Here is a 17,041-nt window from a genome sequence, read left to right on the forward strand (position 1 = left end):
GCCAGGCGTCCAGGAGGTCACCCAGGTCCTTTCAGGGGTCACCCAGGTGTGCAGATCCAGGTGTCCGCATCCTGCCAGGGGTCCTGGAGGTCACCCAGTCCTTTCAGGGGTCACCCAGGTGCCCAGACCCAGGTGTGCAGGTCCTGCCAGGGGTCCAGGAGGTCACCCAGGTCCTTTCAGGGGTCACCCAGGTGTCCAGATCCAGGTGTGCAGGTCCTGCCAGGGGTCCAGGAGGTCACCCAGGTCCTTTCAGGGGTAACCCAGGTGTGCAGGTCCAGGTGTCCAGGTCCTACCAGGGGTCCTGGAGGCCACCCAGGTCCTTTCAGGGGTCACCCAGGTGTCCAGATCCAGGTGTGCAGGTCCTGCCAGGGATCCTGGAGGCCACCCAGTCCTTTCAGGGGTCACCCAGGTGTCCAGACCCAGGTGTGCAGGTCCTGCCAGGGGTCCTGGAGGCCACCCAGGACCCATCAGGTGTCACCCAGGTGTCCAGATCCAGGTGTCCGAGTCCTGCCAGGGGTCCAGGAGGTCACCCAGGTCCTTTCAGGTGCCACCAGGGTGACCCAGCCGTCCATGACTTGTTGGGGGGGGGGTCTCAAGGAGGACCCTCCCCACCCCCCCCAGCCCAGCAGTGTCCCCAGGTGTCCCCCGCTGTCCCCTGGTCCCCCGTCGCGACCCCCCCTCGCGTGTCCCCGCGATGTCGCAAGCCCCGCGGTGGCCCCTCGCCAGCTCCTTCCCCGAAATGAGGAACGACCGGCCCGCCCCTCCCCCCACTCTGGATGGGAAGGGGGGAGGGGGGGGGCCCAACCCCCACCCAAGGGTGCGGGACCCCCTCCCCCAACGAGTGCCACCCCCCCCTTGGCACGGGGGTCCCGGCGGTGTCACCCCACCCCCACCCAGGTGGCCGGAGAGCTCCCCCCCCCCCTCCCCCACCCCCCACCCCCACCGTCACCCCCACCCATGGGTGGGGGCAGGGCTCGGGTTACCCATTAACCACCGGGGCCACCATAAAGGGACCCCCCCCCCCGCTGTCGCCGTCGCTGTCGCCGTCGCTGTCGCTGTCGCCTCCCTGCGGCCATGGGGGCTCCGGCGCTGCCCCCCCCTCCTCATCCTCCCCTCCTCTTCCTCCTCCTCCTCCTCCTCGGCTCCCCGGCGCTGCTCGGGACCCCCGCCCGCGCTCAGCTGTGAGATATCGGGGACCCCCACCCATGGGACCCCCCTCAACCCCACCCATGGGACCCCCCTCAACCCCACCCATGGGACCCCCCCTCAACCCCACCCACGGGACCCCCTCCACCCCGTCCATGGACACCCCCCCACCCATGGGACCCCCCTCAACCCCACCCATGGGACCCCCCCTCAACCCCACCCATGCGACCCCCATCCCAATCCCCACCCATGGGATCCCAACCCCACCCATGGGACCCTCCTCAACCCCATCCATGGGACCCCCATCCCATCCATGGACACCCCCCCATCCATGGGACCCCCCTCAACCCCACCCATGGGACCCCCATCCAACCCCCACCCATGGGACCCCCCATCCCAATCCCCACCCATGGGACCCCCATCCAGCCCCCACCCATGGGACCCCCACCCCAATCCCCACCCATGGGACCCCCACCCCATCCATGGACACCCCACCCCCATCCATGGGACCCCCATCCATCCATGGGACCCCCCCTCAACCCCACCCATGGGACCCCCATCCCATCCATGGACCCCCCCACCCATGGGACCCCCACCCCATCCATGGACACCCCCCCATCCATGGGACCCCCCCCCTCAACCCCACCCATGGGACCCCCATCCAATCCCCACCCATGGGACCCCCACCCCAATCCCCACCCATGGGACCCCAACCCCACCCATGGGACCCCCCCACCCCATCCATGGACACCCCCCATGCATGGGACCCCCCTCAACCCCACCCATGGGACCCCCCTCAACCCCACCCACGGGACCCCCATCCAACCCCCACCCATGGGACCCCCACCCTATCCATGGACACCCCCCCATCCATGGGACCCCCCTCAACCCCACCCATGGGACCCCCACACCCATTCATGGGACCCCAACCCCACCCCTGGGACCCCTGCACCCATGGGACCCCCATGGGATCCCCTTTTGTGGGATCCCCCCAACCATGGGTGCTGTGGGGACAGATTTTGGGGTTTCTGGGTGCTGTAAGGTCCCCAGGAGGATATTGGGACAGATTTTGGGTTTCTGAGGTCCCCAGGGTGCTTTGGGGACAGATTTTGGGGTGCTCTGAGGTCCCCAGGGCTCTGTGGGAACAGATTTTGGGGCTTCCGAGGTCCCCAGGGTGATATCAGGACAGATTTTGGGGTTTCTGGGTGCTGTGAGGTCCCCAGGGTGATATCGGGACAGATTTTGGGGTTTCTGGGTGCTCTGAGATCTCCAAGGTGATATCAGGGACAGATTTTGGGGTTTCTGAGATCCCCAAGATGTTTTTGGACAGATTTTGGGGTTTCTGGGTGCTCTGAGGTCCCTAGGGCTCTGTGGGGACAGATTTTGGGGTTTCTGAGGTCCCCAGGGTGATATCAGGACAGATTTTGGGGTTTCTGAGATCCCCAAGGTACTTTGGGGACAGATTTTGGGGTTTCTGAGGTCCCCAAGATGTTTTTGGACACATTTTGGGGTTTCTGGGTGCTGTGAGGTCCCCAGGGCTCTGTGGGGACAGATTTTGGGGTTTCTGAGGTCCCCAAGTTGATATCGGGACCGATTTTGGGGTTTCTGTGTCCTGCGAGGTCCCCAAGATGAAATCGGGACAGATTTTGGGGTTTCTGGGTGCTCTGAGGTCCCCAGGGCTCCGTGAGGACAGATTTTGGGGTTTCTGAGGTCCCAAAGGTACTTTGGGGACAGATTTTGGGGTTTCCGAGGTCCCCAAGATGTTTTTGGACACATTTTGGGGTTTCTGGGTGCTGTGAGGTCCCTAGGGCTCTGTGGGGACAGATTTTGGGGTTTCTGAGGTCCCCAAGGCTTTGTGGGGACAGATTTTGGGGTTTCTGAGATCCCCAAGGTACTTTGGGGACAGATTTTGGGGTTTCTGAGGTCCCCAAGGTGCTTTGGGGTCAGATTTTGGGGTTTCTGAGGTCCCCAAGGTGCTTTGGGGACACATTTTGGGGTTTCTGAGGTCCCCAAGATGTTTTTTTGACACATTTTGGGGTTTCTGGGTGCTGTGAGATCCCCGAGCTGTTTTTTTAGACACATTTTGGGGTTTCTGAGGTCCCCAAGGTGATATCGGGGCAGATTTTGGGGTTTCTGGGCGCCGTGAGGTCCCCAGGGCTCTGTGGGGACAGATTTTGGGGTTTCTGAGGTCCCCAAGATGTTTTTTTGACACATTTTGGGGTTTCCGGGTGCTGTGAGATCCCCGAGATGTTTTTAGACACATTTTGGGGTTTCTGAGGTCCCCAAGGTGATATTGGGGCAGATTTTGGGGTTTCCGGGTGCTGTGAGATCCCCGGGATGTTTTTAGACACATTTTGGGGTTTCTGAGGTCCCCAAGGTGATATCGGGGCAGATTTTGGGGTTTCTGGGTGCCGTGAGATCCCCGAGCTGTTTTTTTAGACACCTTTTGGGGTTTCTGGGCGCCGCGCCACCCCCCCGGGGGCGGATCTGTGACATCCCCTCGGTGTCCCCAGGGTGACCATGGTGACCCCGGCCGTGCTGCGGCTGGAGACGGACGAGCAGGTGGTGCTGGAGGCCCCGGGGCTGAGCGCGGCCACCGAGGCCTCGCTGCTGGTGCAGGACTTCCCCCTGAAGCGCCAGGTCCTGTTCCAGACCCGCGTGGCCCTGAGCCCCGCCGGGGGCATGATGGCCACGGCCACCATCAAGGTAACGGTGTCACCACCCCCCCGTGGTCACTGCCACCACCCCCCGGTCACCAGCGCGGCGGGGTCGTCGTCCCAGCGGTCACTGCCCGCGACGGGAAACGGGAACTGAACCCTGGACGGGGGTGGGGAATGTCCGGGGGGTGGGATGGTCACTCCTGGGGTCCAGGGGGTGGGATGGTCACTCCTGGGGTCCAGGGGGTGGGATGGTCACTCCTGGGGTCCAGGGGGTGGTCACTCCTGGGGTCCAGGGGGTGGTCACTCCTGGTGTCCAGGGGAATGGTCACTCCTGGTGTCCAGGGAGTGGTCACTCCTGGGGTCCAGGGTGGTGGTCACTCCTGGTGTCCAGGGGATGGTCACACCATGTCAAGGGGAGTGGTCACTCCTGGGGTCCAGGGGGGTGGTCATTCCTGGTGTCCAGGGGGTGGGATGGTCACTCCTGGGGTCCAGGGGGTGGTCACTCCTGGGGTCCAGGGGGTGGTCACTCCTGGGGTGCATGGGATGGTCACTCCTGGGGTCCAGGGGGTGGTCACACTATGCCAAGGGGAGTGGTCACTCCTAGGGTGCATGGGATGGTCACTCCTGGGGTCCAGGGGGTGGTCACTCCTGGTGTCCAGGGGGGTGGGATGGTCACTCCTGGGGTCCAGGGGGGGTCACTCCTGGGGTCCAGGGGGGTGGTCATTCCTGGGGTCCAGGGGGTGGGATGGTCACTCCTGGGGTCCAGGGGGTGGTCACTCCTGGGGTCCAGGGGAGTGGTCACTCCTGGTGTTCAGGGGGGTGGTCACTCCTGGGGTCCAGGGCGATGGGATGGTCACTTCTGGGGTCCAGGGGGGTGGGGTGGTCACTCCTGGGGTCCAGGTGATGGTCACACCATGTCAAGGGGAGTGGTCACTCCTGGTGTCCATGGAGGTGGTCACACCATGTCAAGGACCATGGTCACTCCTGGTGTCCATAGGGCTGGTCATACTGTGTCAAGGGGAGTGGTCACTCCTGGTGTCCATAGGGGTGGTCACTCCTGGTGAACATGGGTGTGGTCACCTCCAGGTGTCCCTGTGGATGTCCCCAGTGTCCCCTGTCCCCAGTGTCCCTGTCCCCGTGGATGTCCCCACTGTCCCCATGGATGTCCCCAGTGTCCCTGTCCCTGTGGATGTCCCCAGTGTCCCCTGTCCCCAATGTCCCCACTGTCCCCTGTCCCCACAGGTGTCCCCAGTGTCCCCTGTCCCCAGTGTCCCTGTCCCCGTGGATGTCCCCACTGTCCCCATGGATGTCCCCAGTGTCCCCTGTCCCCAGTGTCCCCAGTGTCCCCTGTCCCCGTGGATGTCTCCAGTGTCCCCTGTCCCCACTGTCCCTGTCCCCGTGGATGCCCCCACTGTCCCCATGGATGTCCCCAGTGTCCCTGTCCCTGTGGATGTCCCCAGTGTCCCCTGTCCCCAATGTTCCCAGTGTCCCCTGTCCCCGTGGATGTCCCCAGTGTCCCCATGGATGTCCCCAGTGTCCCTGTCCCTGTGGATGTCTCCAGTGTCCCCTGTTCCCAGTGTCCCCTGTCCCCGTGGATGTCCCCAGTGTCCCCATGGATGTCCCCAGTGTCCCTGTCCCCGTGGATGTCCCCACTGTCCCCTGTCTCCAATGTCCCCAGTGTCCCCTATCCCCAATGTTCACAGTGTCCCCTGTCCCCAGTGTCCCCTGTCCCCATGGATGTCCCCAGTTTCCCCTGTCCCCGTGGATGTCCCCAGTGTCCCCACCGTCCCTGTCCCCGTGGATGTCCCCAGTGTCCTCTGTCCCCACCGTCCCTGTCCCCGTGGATGTCCCCAGTGTCCCTGTCCCCAGTGTCCCCTGTCCCCATGGATGTCCCCAGTGTCCCCTGTCCCCATGGATGTCCCCACCGTCCCTGTCCCCGTGGATGTCCCCAGTGTCCCTGTGAATGTCCCCAATGTCCCCTGTGTCCCCTGTCCCCATGGATGTCCCCAATGTCCCCTGTGTCCCTGTCCCCATGGATGTCCCCAGTGTCCCTGTCCCCAGTGTCCCCTGTCCCCGTGGATGTCCCCAGTGTCCCTGTCCCCAATGTCCACAGTGTCCCTGTCCCCGTGGATGTCCCCAGTGTCCCTGTCCCCGCAGGTGTCGGCCAGGGACCTGCCGCAGGGCCAGGGGAAGCGCTTTGTGACGGTGACAGCGCGGGTGGCCGCGGTGACGCTGGAGAAGGTGCTGCTGGTGTCCCTGCAGAGCGGCCACATCTTCGTGCAGACCGACAAGCCCATCTACACCCCCGGCAGCACCGGTGAGCACACCTGGGGACACCTGGGGACACCTGGGGACACCTGGGGACACCGCGGGGACACCCAGGGACACTGCGCGGAGGGCGACACTGTGGGGACACCGAGGGGAGGGCGACACTGTGGGGACATTGAGGGGATGGGGACACCTTGGGGGGTTGGAGACACCCCCAGGGCCACTGGTGAGCGCCCTGGGGACACTGTGGGGACACCTGGGGACACCTGGGGACACCTGGGGACACCTTGGGGACACCGTGGGGACACCACGGGGAGGGCGACATTGTGGGGACACCGAGGGGATGGCGACACCGCGGGGACACCGAGGGGATGGTGACACTGTGGGGACATTGAGGGGATGGGGACGCCTTGGGGGGTTGGAGACACCCCCAGGGCCACTGGTGAGCGCACCTGGGGACACCTGGGGACACCGCGGGGACACTGCGGGGACACCACGAGGAGGGCGACACTGTGGGGACATTGAGGGGATGGGGACACCTTGGGGGGTTGGAGACACCCCCGGGAGCACCGGTGAGCGCACCTGGGGACACCTGGGGACACCTGGGGACACCTGGGGACACTGCGGGGAGGGTGACGTTGTGGAGACACCGAGGGGATGGCGACAGTGTGGGGACACTGAGGGGATGGGGACACTGTGAGGATATCACAGGTGTGGTGACACTGCGGGGGCCAGTGGTGAGCGCACCTGGGGACACCTGAGGACACCACGGGGACACCTGGGGACACCTGGGGACACCGCGGGGACACCTGGGGACACCTGGGGACACCGCGGGGACACTGCGGGGACACCGCAGGGAGGGCGACACTGTGGGGACACCGAGGGGAGGGCGACACTGTGGGGACATTGAGGGGATGGGGACACCTTGGGGAGTTGGAGACACCCCGGGGAGCACCGGTGAGCGCACCTGGGGACACCTGAGGACACCACGGGGACACCTGGGGACACCTGGGGACACCTGGGGACACCACAGGGAGGGCGACACTGTGGGGACACCGAGGGGATGGGGACACTGTGGGGACACCGAGGGGATGGGGAGACCTTGGGGGGTTGGAGACCGCCCCAGGGCCACTGGTGAGCACACCTGGGGACACCTGGGGACACCTGGGGACACCGCGGGGACACCAGGGGACACCGCAGGGAGGGCGACACTGTGGGGACACCGAGGGGAGGGCGACACTGTGGGGACACTGAGGGGATGGGGACACCTTGGGGGGTTGGAGACACCCCCGGGAGCACCGGTGAGCGCACCTGGGGACACCTGGGGACACCTGGGGACACCTGGGGACACTGTGGGGAGGGTGACGTTGTGGAGACACCGAGGGGATGGCGACAGTGTGGGGACACTGAGGGGATGGGGACACTGTGAGGATATCACAGGTGTGGTGACACTGCGGGGGCCAGTGGTGAGCGCACCTGGGGACACCTGAGGACACCACGGGGACACCTGGGGACACCTGGGGACACCGCGGGGACACCTGGGGACACCACAGGGAGGGCGACACTGTGGGGACACCGAGGGGATGGGGACACTGTGGGGACACCGAGGGGATGGGGAGACCTTGGGGGGTTGGAGACCGCCCCAGGGCCACTGGTGAGCGCACCTGGGGACACCTGGGGACACCTGGGGACACCGCGGGGACACCGCGGGGACACCGCGGGGACACCTGGGGACACCGCGGGGAGGGCGACGCTGTGGGGACACCGAGGGGATGGGGAGACCTTGGGGGGTTGGAGACACCCCCGGGAGCACCGGTGAGCACACCTGGGGACACCTGGGGACACCTGGGGACACCGCGGGGATGGCGACACTGTGGGGACATTGAAGGGATGGGGACACTGTGGGGGGTTGGAGACACTTCAGGATGCTGGTGTCCCTTGTGTCCCCTCACCTTGTCCCCTGTGTCCCCTCACCTTGTCCTGTGTGTCCCCTGTGTCCTCTGTGTCCCCTGTGTCCCCTCTCACGTTGTCCCCTGTGTCCCCTCACCTTGTCCCCTGTGTCCCCTCACCTTGTCCTGTGTGTCCCCTCATCTTGTCCCCTGTGTCCCCTCTCACCTTGTCCCTTGTGTCCGGTGTCCCCTCACGTTGTCCCCTGTGTCCCCTCACCTTGTCCCTTGTGTCCCCTCTCACCTTGTCCCTTGTGTCCGGTGTCCCCTCACGTTGTCCCCTGTGTCCCCTCACCTTGTCCCTTGTGTCCCCTCTCACCTTGTCCCTTGTGTCCGGTGTCCCCTCACGTTGTCCCCTGTGTCCCCTCACCTTGTCCCTTGTGTCCCCTGTGTCCCCTCACCTTGTCCCTTGTGTCCCTTGTGTCTCCCCTCATGTTGTCCCCTCACCTTGTCCCATGTGTCCCCTCACCTTGTCCCCTGTGTCCCCTGTGTCCCCTCACCTTGTCCCTTGTGTCCCCTCTCACCTTGTCCCTTGTGTCCCCTGTGTCCCCTCACCTTGTCCCCTGTGTCCCCTCCCAGTCCTCTGCCGCCTCTTCACCGTGGGCCACCTCATGCAGCCGGTGGCCAAGACGGTCATCGTGGAGGTCAAGGTGAGTGCCCTGGCGTGGCACAGGTGACACGGGGGTGACACGGGGGTGACACGGGGGTGACACGGTGCCCCGCGCCTGTCCCCTCAGACGCCCGACAACGTCATCATCGAACAAGTCCCGGTGTCGTCCCCGAGCAAAAACGGGATCCTGTCCCTCAACCACAACCTGCCCGAGGTCGTCAGGTGGGTGTCACCATCCCCCCGTGGTGGCTTGGGGACACGCCCCGGCGCTGTCACCTCACTGTCACCTCCCTGTCACCTCCCCCAGCCTGGGCATCTGGACGATTTCGGCCAAATTCGAGGATTCTCCGGAGCAGGTCTTCAGCACCCAGTTCGAGGTCAAGGAATACGGTGGGTGAGGGCTGGGGGGTGGCATTGGGGACATCGGGGGCTGTCCCCAAGGGGTGGCGGTGTCACCAATGTCACCGGTGTCACCGATGTCACCCCGCAGTGCTGCCGAGCTTTGAGGTGTCCATGACCCTCGAGGAGAAGTTCCTGTACATCGACCGCCAGGAGGATTTCAGGGTGAACATCCGGGCCAGGTGACCCCCAAAGTGTCCCCGTTTGGGGACAAAAGTGTCCCCTCTGGGGTCACACCTGCCCGGGGGGGGGACAGGGGACGGCGGTGCTCTGCTGCTGTCCCTGGGGGTGGCACGGGGACGGTGGAGGGTGAGTGGGACACGGGGTGACAGGATGGGGACATTGGTGGTGGCAGGGATGGGATGGCAGAGGGGTGGCAGCATGGGGACATTGGTGGTGGCAGGGATGGGATGACAGAGGGGTGACAGGATGGGGACATTGGTGGTGGCAGGGGTGGGATGACAGAAGGGTGGCAGGATGGGGACATGGGGACATTGGTGGTGGCAGGGACGGGGTGACAGAGGAGTGGCAGCATGGGGACATGGGGACATTGGTGGTGGCAAGGACGGGATGACAGAAGGGTGGCAGGATGGGGACATGGGGACATTGGTGGTGGCAGGGGTGGGATGACAGAGGGGTGGCAGGATGGGGACATGGGGACATTGGTGGTGGCAGGGACGGGGTGACAGAGGAGTGGCAGCATGGGGACATGGGGACATTGGTGGTGGCAAGGACGGGATGACAGAAGGGTGGCAGGATGGGGACATGGGGACATTGGTGGTGGCAGGGGTGGGATGACAGAGGGGTGGCAGGATGGGGACATGGGGACATTGGTGGTGGCAGGGACGGGATGACAGAGGAGTGGCAGCATGGGGACATGGGGACATTGGTGGTGGCAGGGACGGGGTGACAGAGGGGTGGCAGCATGGGGACATGGGGACATTGGTGGTGGCACAGGTGGGATGACAGAGGAGTGGCAGCATGGGGACATGGGGACATTGGTGGTGGCAGGGATGGGATGGCAGAGGGGTGGCACGATGGGGACATTGGTGGTGGCAGGGGTGGGATGACAGAGGGGTGGCAGCATGGGGACATTGGTGGTGGCAGGGATGGGATGACAGAGGGGTGGCAGCATGGGGACATGGGGACATTGGTGGTGGCAGGGACGGGATGAGAGAAGGATGGCAGCATGGGGACATGGGGACATTGGTGGTGGCAGGGATGGGATGACAGAGGGGTGGCAGCATGGGGACATGGGGACATTGGTGGTGGCAGGGATGGGATGACAGAGAGGTGGCAGGATGGGGACATGGGGACATTGGTGGTGGCAGGGGTGGGATGACAGAGGAGTGGCAGGATGGGGACATGGGGACATTGGTGGTGGCAGGAGTGGGATGACAGAGGGGGGGCAGGATGGGGACATTGGTGGTGGCAGGGACAGGATGACAGGGACAGGGGTGGCAGGATGGGGACATGGGAACACGGTGACACGGTGGCAGAGTGACACAGTGACACGGTGACACGGTGGCACGGTGGCTGTCCCCAGGTACCTGTATGGGGAGAACGTGGAGGGGATGGCCTTTGTCCTCTTCGGGGTCATGGTGGACGACGAGAAGAAGAGCATCCCCCAGTCCCTGCAGCGCGTCCCGGTGAGTCTGGCACTGTCCCTGTCCCCAGCCCTGTCCCCAGCCATGTCCCCAGGTCCAGGCCGGTGACGGCCAGGCCGTGCTGTCCCCCTGCTGTCCCTAACACTGTCCCCAAGCCTGTCCTAACGCTGTCCCCATCGGTGTCCCCAGGTCCAGGCCGGTGACGGCCAGGTCGTGCTGTCCCCAAGCCTGTCCTAACGCTGTCCCCATCCATGTCCCCAGGTCCAGGCCGGTGACGGCCAGGCCGTGCTGTCCCCATGCTGTCCCTAACGCTGTCCCCATCGGTGTCCCTGTGTCCCCAGGTCCAGGCCGGTGACGCCCAGGCTGTGCTGTCCCCATGCTGTCCCTAACACTGTCCCCATCGGTGTCCCCGTGTCCCCAGGTCCAGGCCGGTGACGCCCAGGCTGTGCTGTCCCCGTGCTGTCCCTAACGCTGTCCCCATCGATGTCCCCGTGTCCCCAGGTCCAGGCCGGTGACGGCCAGGCCGTGCTGTCCCCGTGCTGTCCCTAACACTGTCCCCATCGGTGTCCCTGTGTCCCCAGGTCCAGGCTGGTGACGGCCAGGCCGTGCTGTCCATGGCTCACCTGCGCGAGCGCTTCCCCAACCCCCAGGAGCTCGTGGGACTCTCCCTCTACGTCACTGTCACCGTCATCACCGAGTCAGGTCTGTGTGGGGACACGGGGGGACACGGGGGGACCGGGACAGCGAGGGGACACGGGGGGACACGGGGGGACAGGGCCAGTGAGGGGACATGGGGGGACATGGGGGGACACGGGGGGACCGGGACAGCGAGGGGACATGGGGGGACATGGGGGGACATGGGGGGACAATGGGGATACAGGGACAGTGAGGGGACATGGGGGGATACCGGTGGACACGTGGGGACGTGGGTGGACAAGGACAGCAAGGGGACACGGGGGACAGGGACAGCGAGGGGACACGGGGGGACAGGGACAGTGAGGGGACATGGGGGGACACGGAGGGACACAGGGGACAGGGACAGCGAGGGGACATGGGGGGACAGGGACAACAGGGGGACACGGGGGACAAGTACAGCAAGGGGACATGGGGGGACAAGGACAGTGAGGGGACATGGGGGGACAGGGACAGCGATGGGACATGGCGGGACAGGGACATTGAGCGGACATGGGGGGACAGGGACAGTGAGGGGACATGGGGGGACAGGGACAACAAGGGGACATGGGGGGACACGGGGGACAGGGACAGCAGGGGGACACAGGGGACAGGGACAATGGGGGGACACTGGGGACAGGGACAGCGGGGGGACACTGGGGGACAGGGACGGTGGAGGAATCCAGGGGACACAGGGGACTGGGGAGGACAGGGGGGACAGAGGGGGGACATCAATGAGTCTGGGGACATGTGGGGGGTGGGGACAGCGATGATGAGGGGGGACATCTGGGGCCACCCATCTGGGCAGGGGACAGGGAGCCCTGGCCACAGGTGACACGGCCACCGCGGTGTCCCCGCAGGCAGTGACATGGTGGGTGGCAGGGGGACAGTGAGGGGACAGGGACAGCGAGGATGGGGGGACACCTGGGACAGGGACCGGAGGTGACACGGCCACCGCGGTGTCCCCGCAGGCAGTGACATGGTGGAGGCCCAGCGTGGTGGCATCCAGATCGTGACGTCCCCCTACAGCATCCACTTCACGCGCACCCCCAAGTACTTCAAGCCGGGGATGCCCTTCGACCTCACGGTTGGTGACACCTTGGGGACAGTGGTGGCCCCCGGATGGTGGCACGGGACCCACGGGGTGTCCTGGCATGGGGACAACTGGGCACGGGGGTGGAGGAGAAGTTGGTCCCTGGGTGATGTCCCTGTGTCGCCTGAGAGGGACTTGGGACCGTGAGCTGTCCCCGTGTCACCGGGTGTCACTGGCTGGTACCAGTGTCCCTTTTCAGTGCCACCAACCCCTCCTGGTGCCACCACCCCTTCCCAGTATCAGTGTCCCTTCCCAGTGTCACCACCCCTTCCCAGTGCCACCACCCATTCCCAGTGCCACCACCCATTCCCAGTATCAGTGTCCCCTACCAGTGCCACCACCCTTCCCAGTGTCCCCTCCCAGTGCCACCACCCCCTCCCAGTGTCACCACCCCTTCCTGGTGTCCCCTCCCAGTGTCACCACCCCTTCCTGGTGTCCCCTTCCCAGTGCCACCACCCCTTCCCAGTGTCCTTTCCTGGTGCCACCACCCCTTCCCGGTGTCCCCTACCAGTGCCACCAACCTTTCCCGATGCCACCACCCCTTCCCAGTGTCCCTTCCCAGTGCCACCACCCCTTCCCAGTGCCACCACCCCTTCCCAGTGTCCCCTCCCAGTGCCACCACCCCTTCCCAGTGTCCTTTCCCCAGTGCCACCACCCCTTCCCAGTGTCCCCTCCCAGTGCCACCACCCCTTCCCAGTGTCCCCTCCCAGTGCCACCAACCTTTCCCAGTGTCCCCTCCCAGTGCCACCACCCCTTCCCAGTGTCCCTTCCCTCACTCCGTGTCCCCACGTAACGTCCCCACGTCCCCCGGTGTCCCCTTCAGGTTTACGTCACCAACCCCGACCAGTCCCCGGCTCCGCGTGTCACCGTCCAGGCCGATGGCTTCCAGGGCCAGGTGTCCACCCGGCACGACGGCACGGCCAGGCTGGTCCTCAACATGCCGGCCAACAAGGACAGCGTCCCCATCACCGTGAGTGGGGACAACCGGGCGTCACCTCACCGGCGGTGGCTGAGGGTGGGGATGTGACCGGGGGGTTCAGGTGGCTTCTGAGAAGGCCGGAGTGACCAGCGGTTGTGATGACCCCAAGGGTCAGGACAGCAGGACTGGAGGACCAGGATGGGCTGGACATCCGTGGTGGTCAACGGTCATTGTGGTCACTCAGCATTGGCCAAAAACTGAGGTCACCCAGTGGTTGAGGTGACTGTGGTGGTCAAGATGTCCAGAGTGACCAAGGACCGGGGGGTTGAGGTGGCTGAGATGGCCGGAGTGACCCGTGGTTGTGATGACCCCAAGGGTCAGGACAGCAGGACTGGGGGACCAGGATGGGCTGGACATCCGTGGTGGTCAGGGGTCTTTGTGGTCACTCATCACTGGCCAAAAACTGAGGTCACCCCATGGTTCAGGTGGCTGAGATGGTCGGAGTGACCAGCGGTTGTGATGACCAAGGGTCAGGACAACAGGACTGGGGGACCAGGATGGGCTGGACATCCGTGGTGGTCAGGGGTCATTGTGGTCACTCATCATTGGCCAAAAACTGAGGTCACCCTTTGGTTGAGGTGACTGTAGTGGTCAAGACCTCCATGGTGGCCAAGACCTCCATGGTGGCCAAAATCTCCATGATAACCAACACGCCTCCACAATGGCCAAGACCTCCATGATAACCAAGACACTTCCATGATGGCCTAGACCTTTGTGGTGGCCAAGACCTTTGTGGTGGCCAAGACCTCCATGGTGGCCAAAATCTCCATGATAACCAACACACTTCCATGATGGCCAAGACCTTTGTGGTGGCCAAGACCTCTGTGGTGGCCAAAATCTCCATGATGACCAACACACTTCCATGATGGCCTAGATCTTTGTGGTGGCCAAGACCTTTGTGGTGGCCAAGACCTCCATGATGGCAAAGACCTCCATGGTGGCCAAGACCTCCACAATGGCCAAGACCTTTGTGGTGGCCAAGACCTCCATGATGGCCAAGACCTTTGTGGTGGCCAAAATCTCCTTGGTGGCCAAGACCTCCATGATGGCCAAGACCTCCATGATGGCAAAGACCTCCACGGTGGCCAAGACTCCATGGTGGCCAAGACCTCTCTGGAACCTCTATGGTGGCCAAAACCTCTATGATGGCCAAGACCTTTATGGTGGCCAAGACCTCCATGGTGGCCAAGACCTCCATGGAACCCCTACGGTGGCCAAGCCCTCCCCGCTGACCGAGTGCCACCCGTGTCACCCGTCCCAGGTGCGCACGGCCCAGGAGGGGCTGCCCCCGGAGCGCCAGGCCTCGCGGCAGATGACGGCCCAGGCCTACCGCAGCCAGGCCGCCTCGGGCAACTTCCTGCACCTGGCGGTGGCCGCCACCGAGCTGCAGCCCGGGGACAACGTGGCCGTCAACTTCCACCTCAAGACCAGCAACAACAACGTCCGCAACTCCGTCCCGTTCTTCACCTACCTGGTGGGTACCCGCGGTCCGACCCGCCGCCCTCCGGCTCGGTGGCCGCCTGGACGTCCGGGTGGCCACCGAGCTCGGGTTTCTCCCAGATCATGACCAAGGGACGCATCGTCCGAGCCGGCCGGCAGCGGCACGAGGCCGGCCAGAGCTTGGTGACCATGACCCTGCCGGTGACGCCGGAGCTCATCCCGTCCTTCCGCGTCGTGGCCTACTACTACGTGCTGCCCGGCGAGATCGTGGCCGACTCCGTCTGGGTGGACGTCAAGGACACCTGCATGGGCACGGTGAGGGTCCCCCGGTGGCCCCAGGGGTGGTCGGGAGGAGGTCTCGGAGACATTGGATGGGCCTTGGTGGTGGCTGGAGTGGTCCTTGAGGGGGTCTGGGAGGCTTTGGAGGTGTTTGGGGGGTCCTTGAAGGACCTTGGGGGTCTTTGAGGGGTTTGGGGGGGGGTCCTTCAGGGACCTTGGAGATCCTTGAGGGACCTGGGAGGTCCTTGAGGGACTTGGGAGGTCCTTGAGGTGTTTGGGAGATCCTTGAGGGACTTGGGAGGTCCTTGAGGTGTTTGGGAGATCCATGTGGGACTTGGGAGGTTCTTGAGGTGTTTGGGAGATCCTTGAGGGACTTGGGAAGTCCTTGAAGTGTTTGGGGGGTCCTTGAGGGACCTTGGAGATCCTTGAGAGACTTGGGAGATCCTTGAGGGACTTGGGAGATCCTTGAGGGACCTTGGGGGTCCTTGAGGTGGTTGGGGGGTCCTTGAGGGTTTGGGGAGGTCCATGAGGGACTTGGGTGGCCTTGAGGGACCTGGGAGGTCCTTGAGGGGTCTGGGAGGTTCTTGAGGGAGTTGGGTGGTCTTGAGAGACTTGGGAGGTCCTTGAGGGATGTGGGAGGTTCTTGAGGGACTTGGGAGCTCCTTGAGGGACCTGGGAGGTCCTTGAGGTGTTTGGGGGGTCCTTGGGGGACTTGGGAGGTCATGAGGGACTTGGGTGGCCTTGAGGGGGCTTTTGAGGGGCTCGGGGCACCCTTGAGGGACCTGGGAGGTCCTTGAGGGGTTTGGGGGGGGTCCTTGGGGACCTTGGGTGGCCTTTGAGGGACCTGGAGGACATTTGGATGAGCCTGGGGAGCCCTTGAGGGACTTGGGGGACCTTTGGAAGGGTTTGGGGGACTTTTGAGGGGTTTGGGGTCTTTTGGAAGGGACGGTGGGGACCTTGTGGGACCTGGGGGGGTCCTTGAGGGGCTTGGGGCGCCCTTGAGGGATCTGGGGGACCTTTGGGAGGGACCTTGAGATCCTTGGGGACCTTTGGAAGGGCTTGAGGGGACATCGAGGGACCCGAGTGGCCCCTGGTGGGGGTTTGGTGTCACCCGTGTGGTTTTGGACGCTCCATGAGGAACTTGGACATCTCCTGGGTGGCCCAGGTGGCCTGGTGATGGCCCAGACATGAAGCCCATGGCCACCTGGGGGGACAAAAGTGGCTTTTGGGGACATCCTGGGGACGTCACCTCGCGTGTCTGTGGCAGCTGGTGGTGAAGGGGGCCACCGAAGGTGACAAAGCCGTCCAGGAGCCGGGGAAGCAGATGAGGCTGCGCATCGAGGGCGACCACAAGGCCTACGTGGGGCTGGTGGCCGTGGACAAGGGGGTCTTCGTCCTCAACAAGAACAAGTTCACCCAGACCAAGGTGGGTGGGCCTGTCCTCGATGTCCCCAAGGGATGGTCATGGCCGTCCCTGCTGTCCCCTGGTGGTGGCCATCAAGGTTGTCACCACTGTCCCCTGGTGGTGGCCATCACGGTTGTCCCCACCATCCCCTGGTGGTGGCCATCAAGGTTGTCCCTGCTGTCCCCTGGTGGTGACCATCACAGTTGTCCCTGTCCCTGCTGTCCCCTGGTGGTGGCCATCACGGTTGTCCCTGCTGTCCCCTGGTGGTGGCCATCACGGTTGTCCCCACTGTCCCTTGGTGGTGGCCATCACGGTTGTCCCTGTTGTCCCCTGGTGGTGGCAATCCCGGTTGTCCCTGCTGTCCCCTGGTGGTGGCCATCACGGTTGTCCCCACCGTCCCCTGGTGGTGGCCATCACAGTTGTCCCTGTCCCCACTGTCCTTGGGTGGTGGCAGTGGCCGTCACAACTGTCCTGCTGTCCCTGGGTGGTGGCGGTGGCCGTCATGACTGTCCCCATCATCCCTGGGTGGTGGCAGTG

The 17,041-nt window shown here is 64.4% G+C and overlaps 1 protein-coding gene across 1 annotated transcript; it reads left to right on the top strand.

Annotated features, from left to right (window-relative positions):
* Window positions 1–1,036: 1,036 nt before the first annotated feature.
* LOC119696560 (A.superbus venom factor 1-like) lies at window positions 1,037–17,010 on the top strand. The gene is made up of 15 exons (XM_038126304.1): window positions 1,037–1,181; window positions 3,660–3,852; window positions 5,964–6,123; window positions 8,600–8,670; window positions 8,758–8,852; window positions 8,938–9,020; window positions 9,121–9,211; window positions 10,576–10,678; window positions 11,218–11,338; window positions 12,280–12,395; window positions 13,225–13,371; window positions 14,642–14,854; window positions 14,941–15,135; window positions 16,367–16,560; window positions 16,959–17,010. Exons 1-15 carry the CDS (start codon window positions 1,075–1,077, stop codon window positions 17,008–17,010), a joined length of 1,941 nt encoding a protein of 646 aa, XP_037982232.1. The 5' UTR covers window positions 1,037–1,074.
* The last annotated feature ends 31 nt before the right edge of the window (window positions 17,011–17,041 follow it).

The sequence above is a fragment of the Motacilla alba genome, unplaced genomic scaffold (assembly GCF_015832195.1).
Source record: "Motacilla alba alba isolate MOTALB_02 unplaced genomic scaffold, Motacilla_alba_V1.0_pri HiC_scaffold_34, whole genome shotgun sequence".
In the NCBI taxonomy this organism is placed as follows: domain Eukaryota; kingdom Metazoa; phylum Chordata; class Aves; order Passeriformes; family Motacillidae; genus Motacilla; species Motacilla alba.

What these genes read in the sequence shown, in the direction of transcription:
- LOC119696560 (XM_038126304.1), top strand. Translation starts at nt 1,075, where the DNA reads ATGGGGGCTCCGGCGCTGCCCCCCCCTCCTCATCCTCCCCTCCTCTTC. An exon ending in CTACACCCCCGGCAGCACCG is followed by an intron (nt 6,124 to 8,599) that starts GTGAGCACACCT and finishes GTCCCCTCCCAG; the next exon opens with TCCTCTGCCGCCTCTTCACC. An exon ending in AACCTGCCCGAGGTCGTCAG is followed by an intron (nt 8,853 to 8,937) that starts GTGGGTGTCACC and finishes CACCTCCCCCAG; the next exon opens with CCTGGGCATCTGGACGATTT.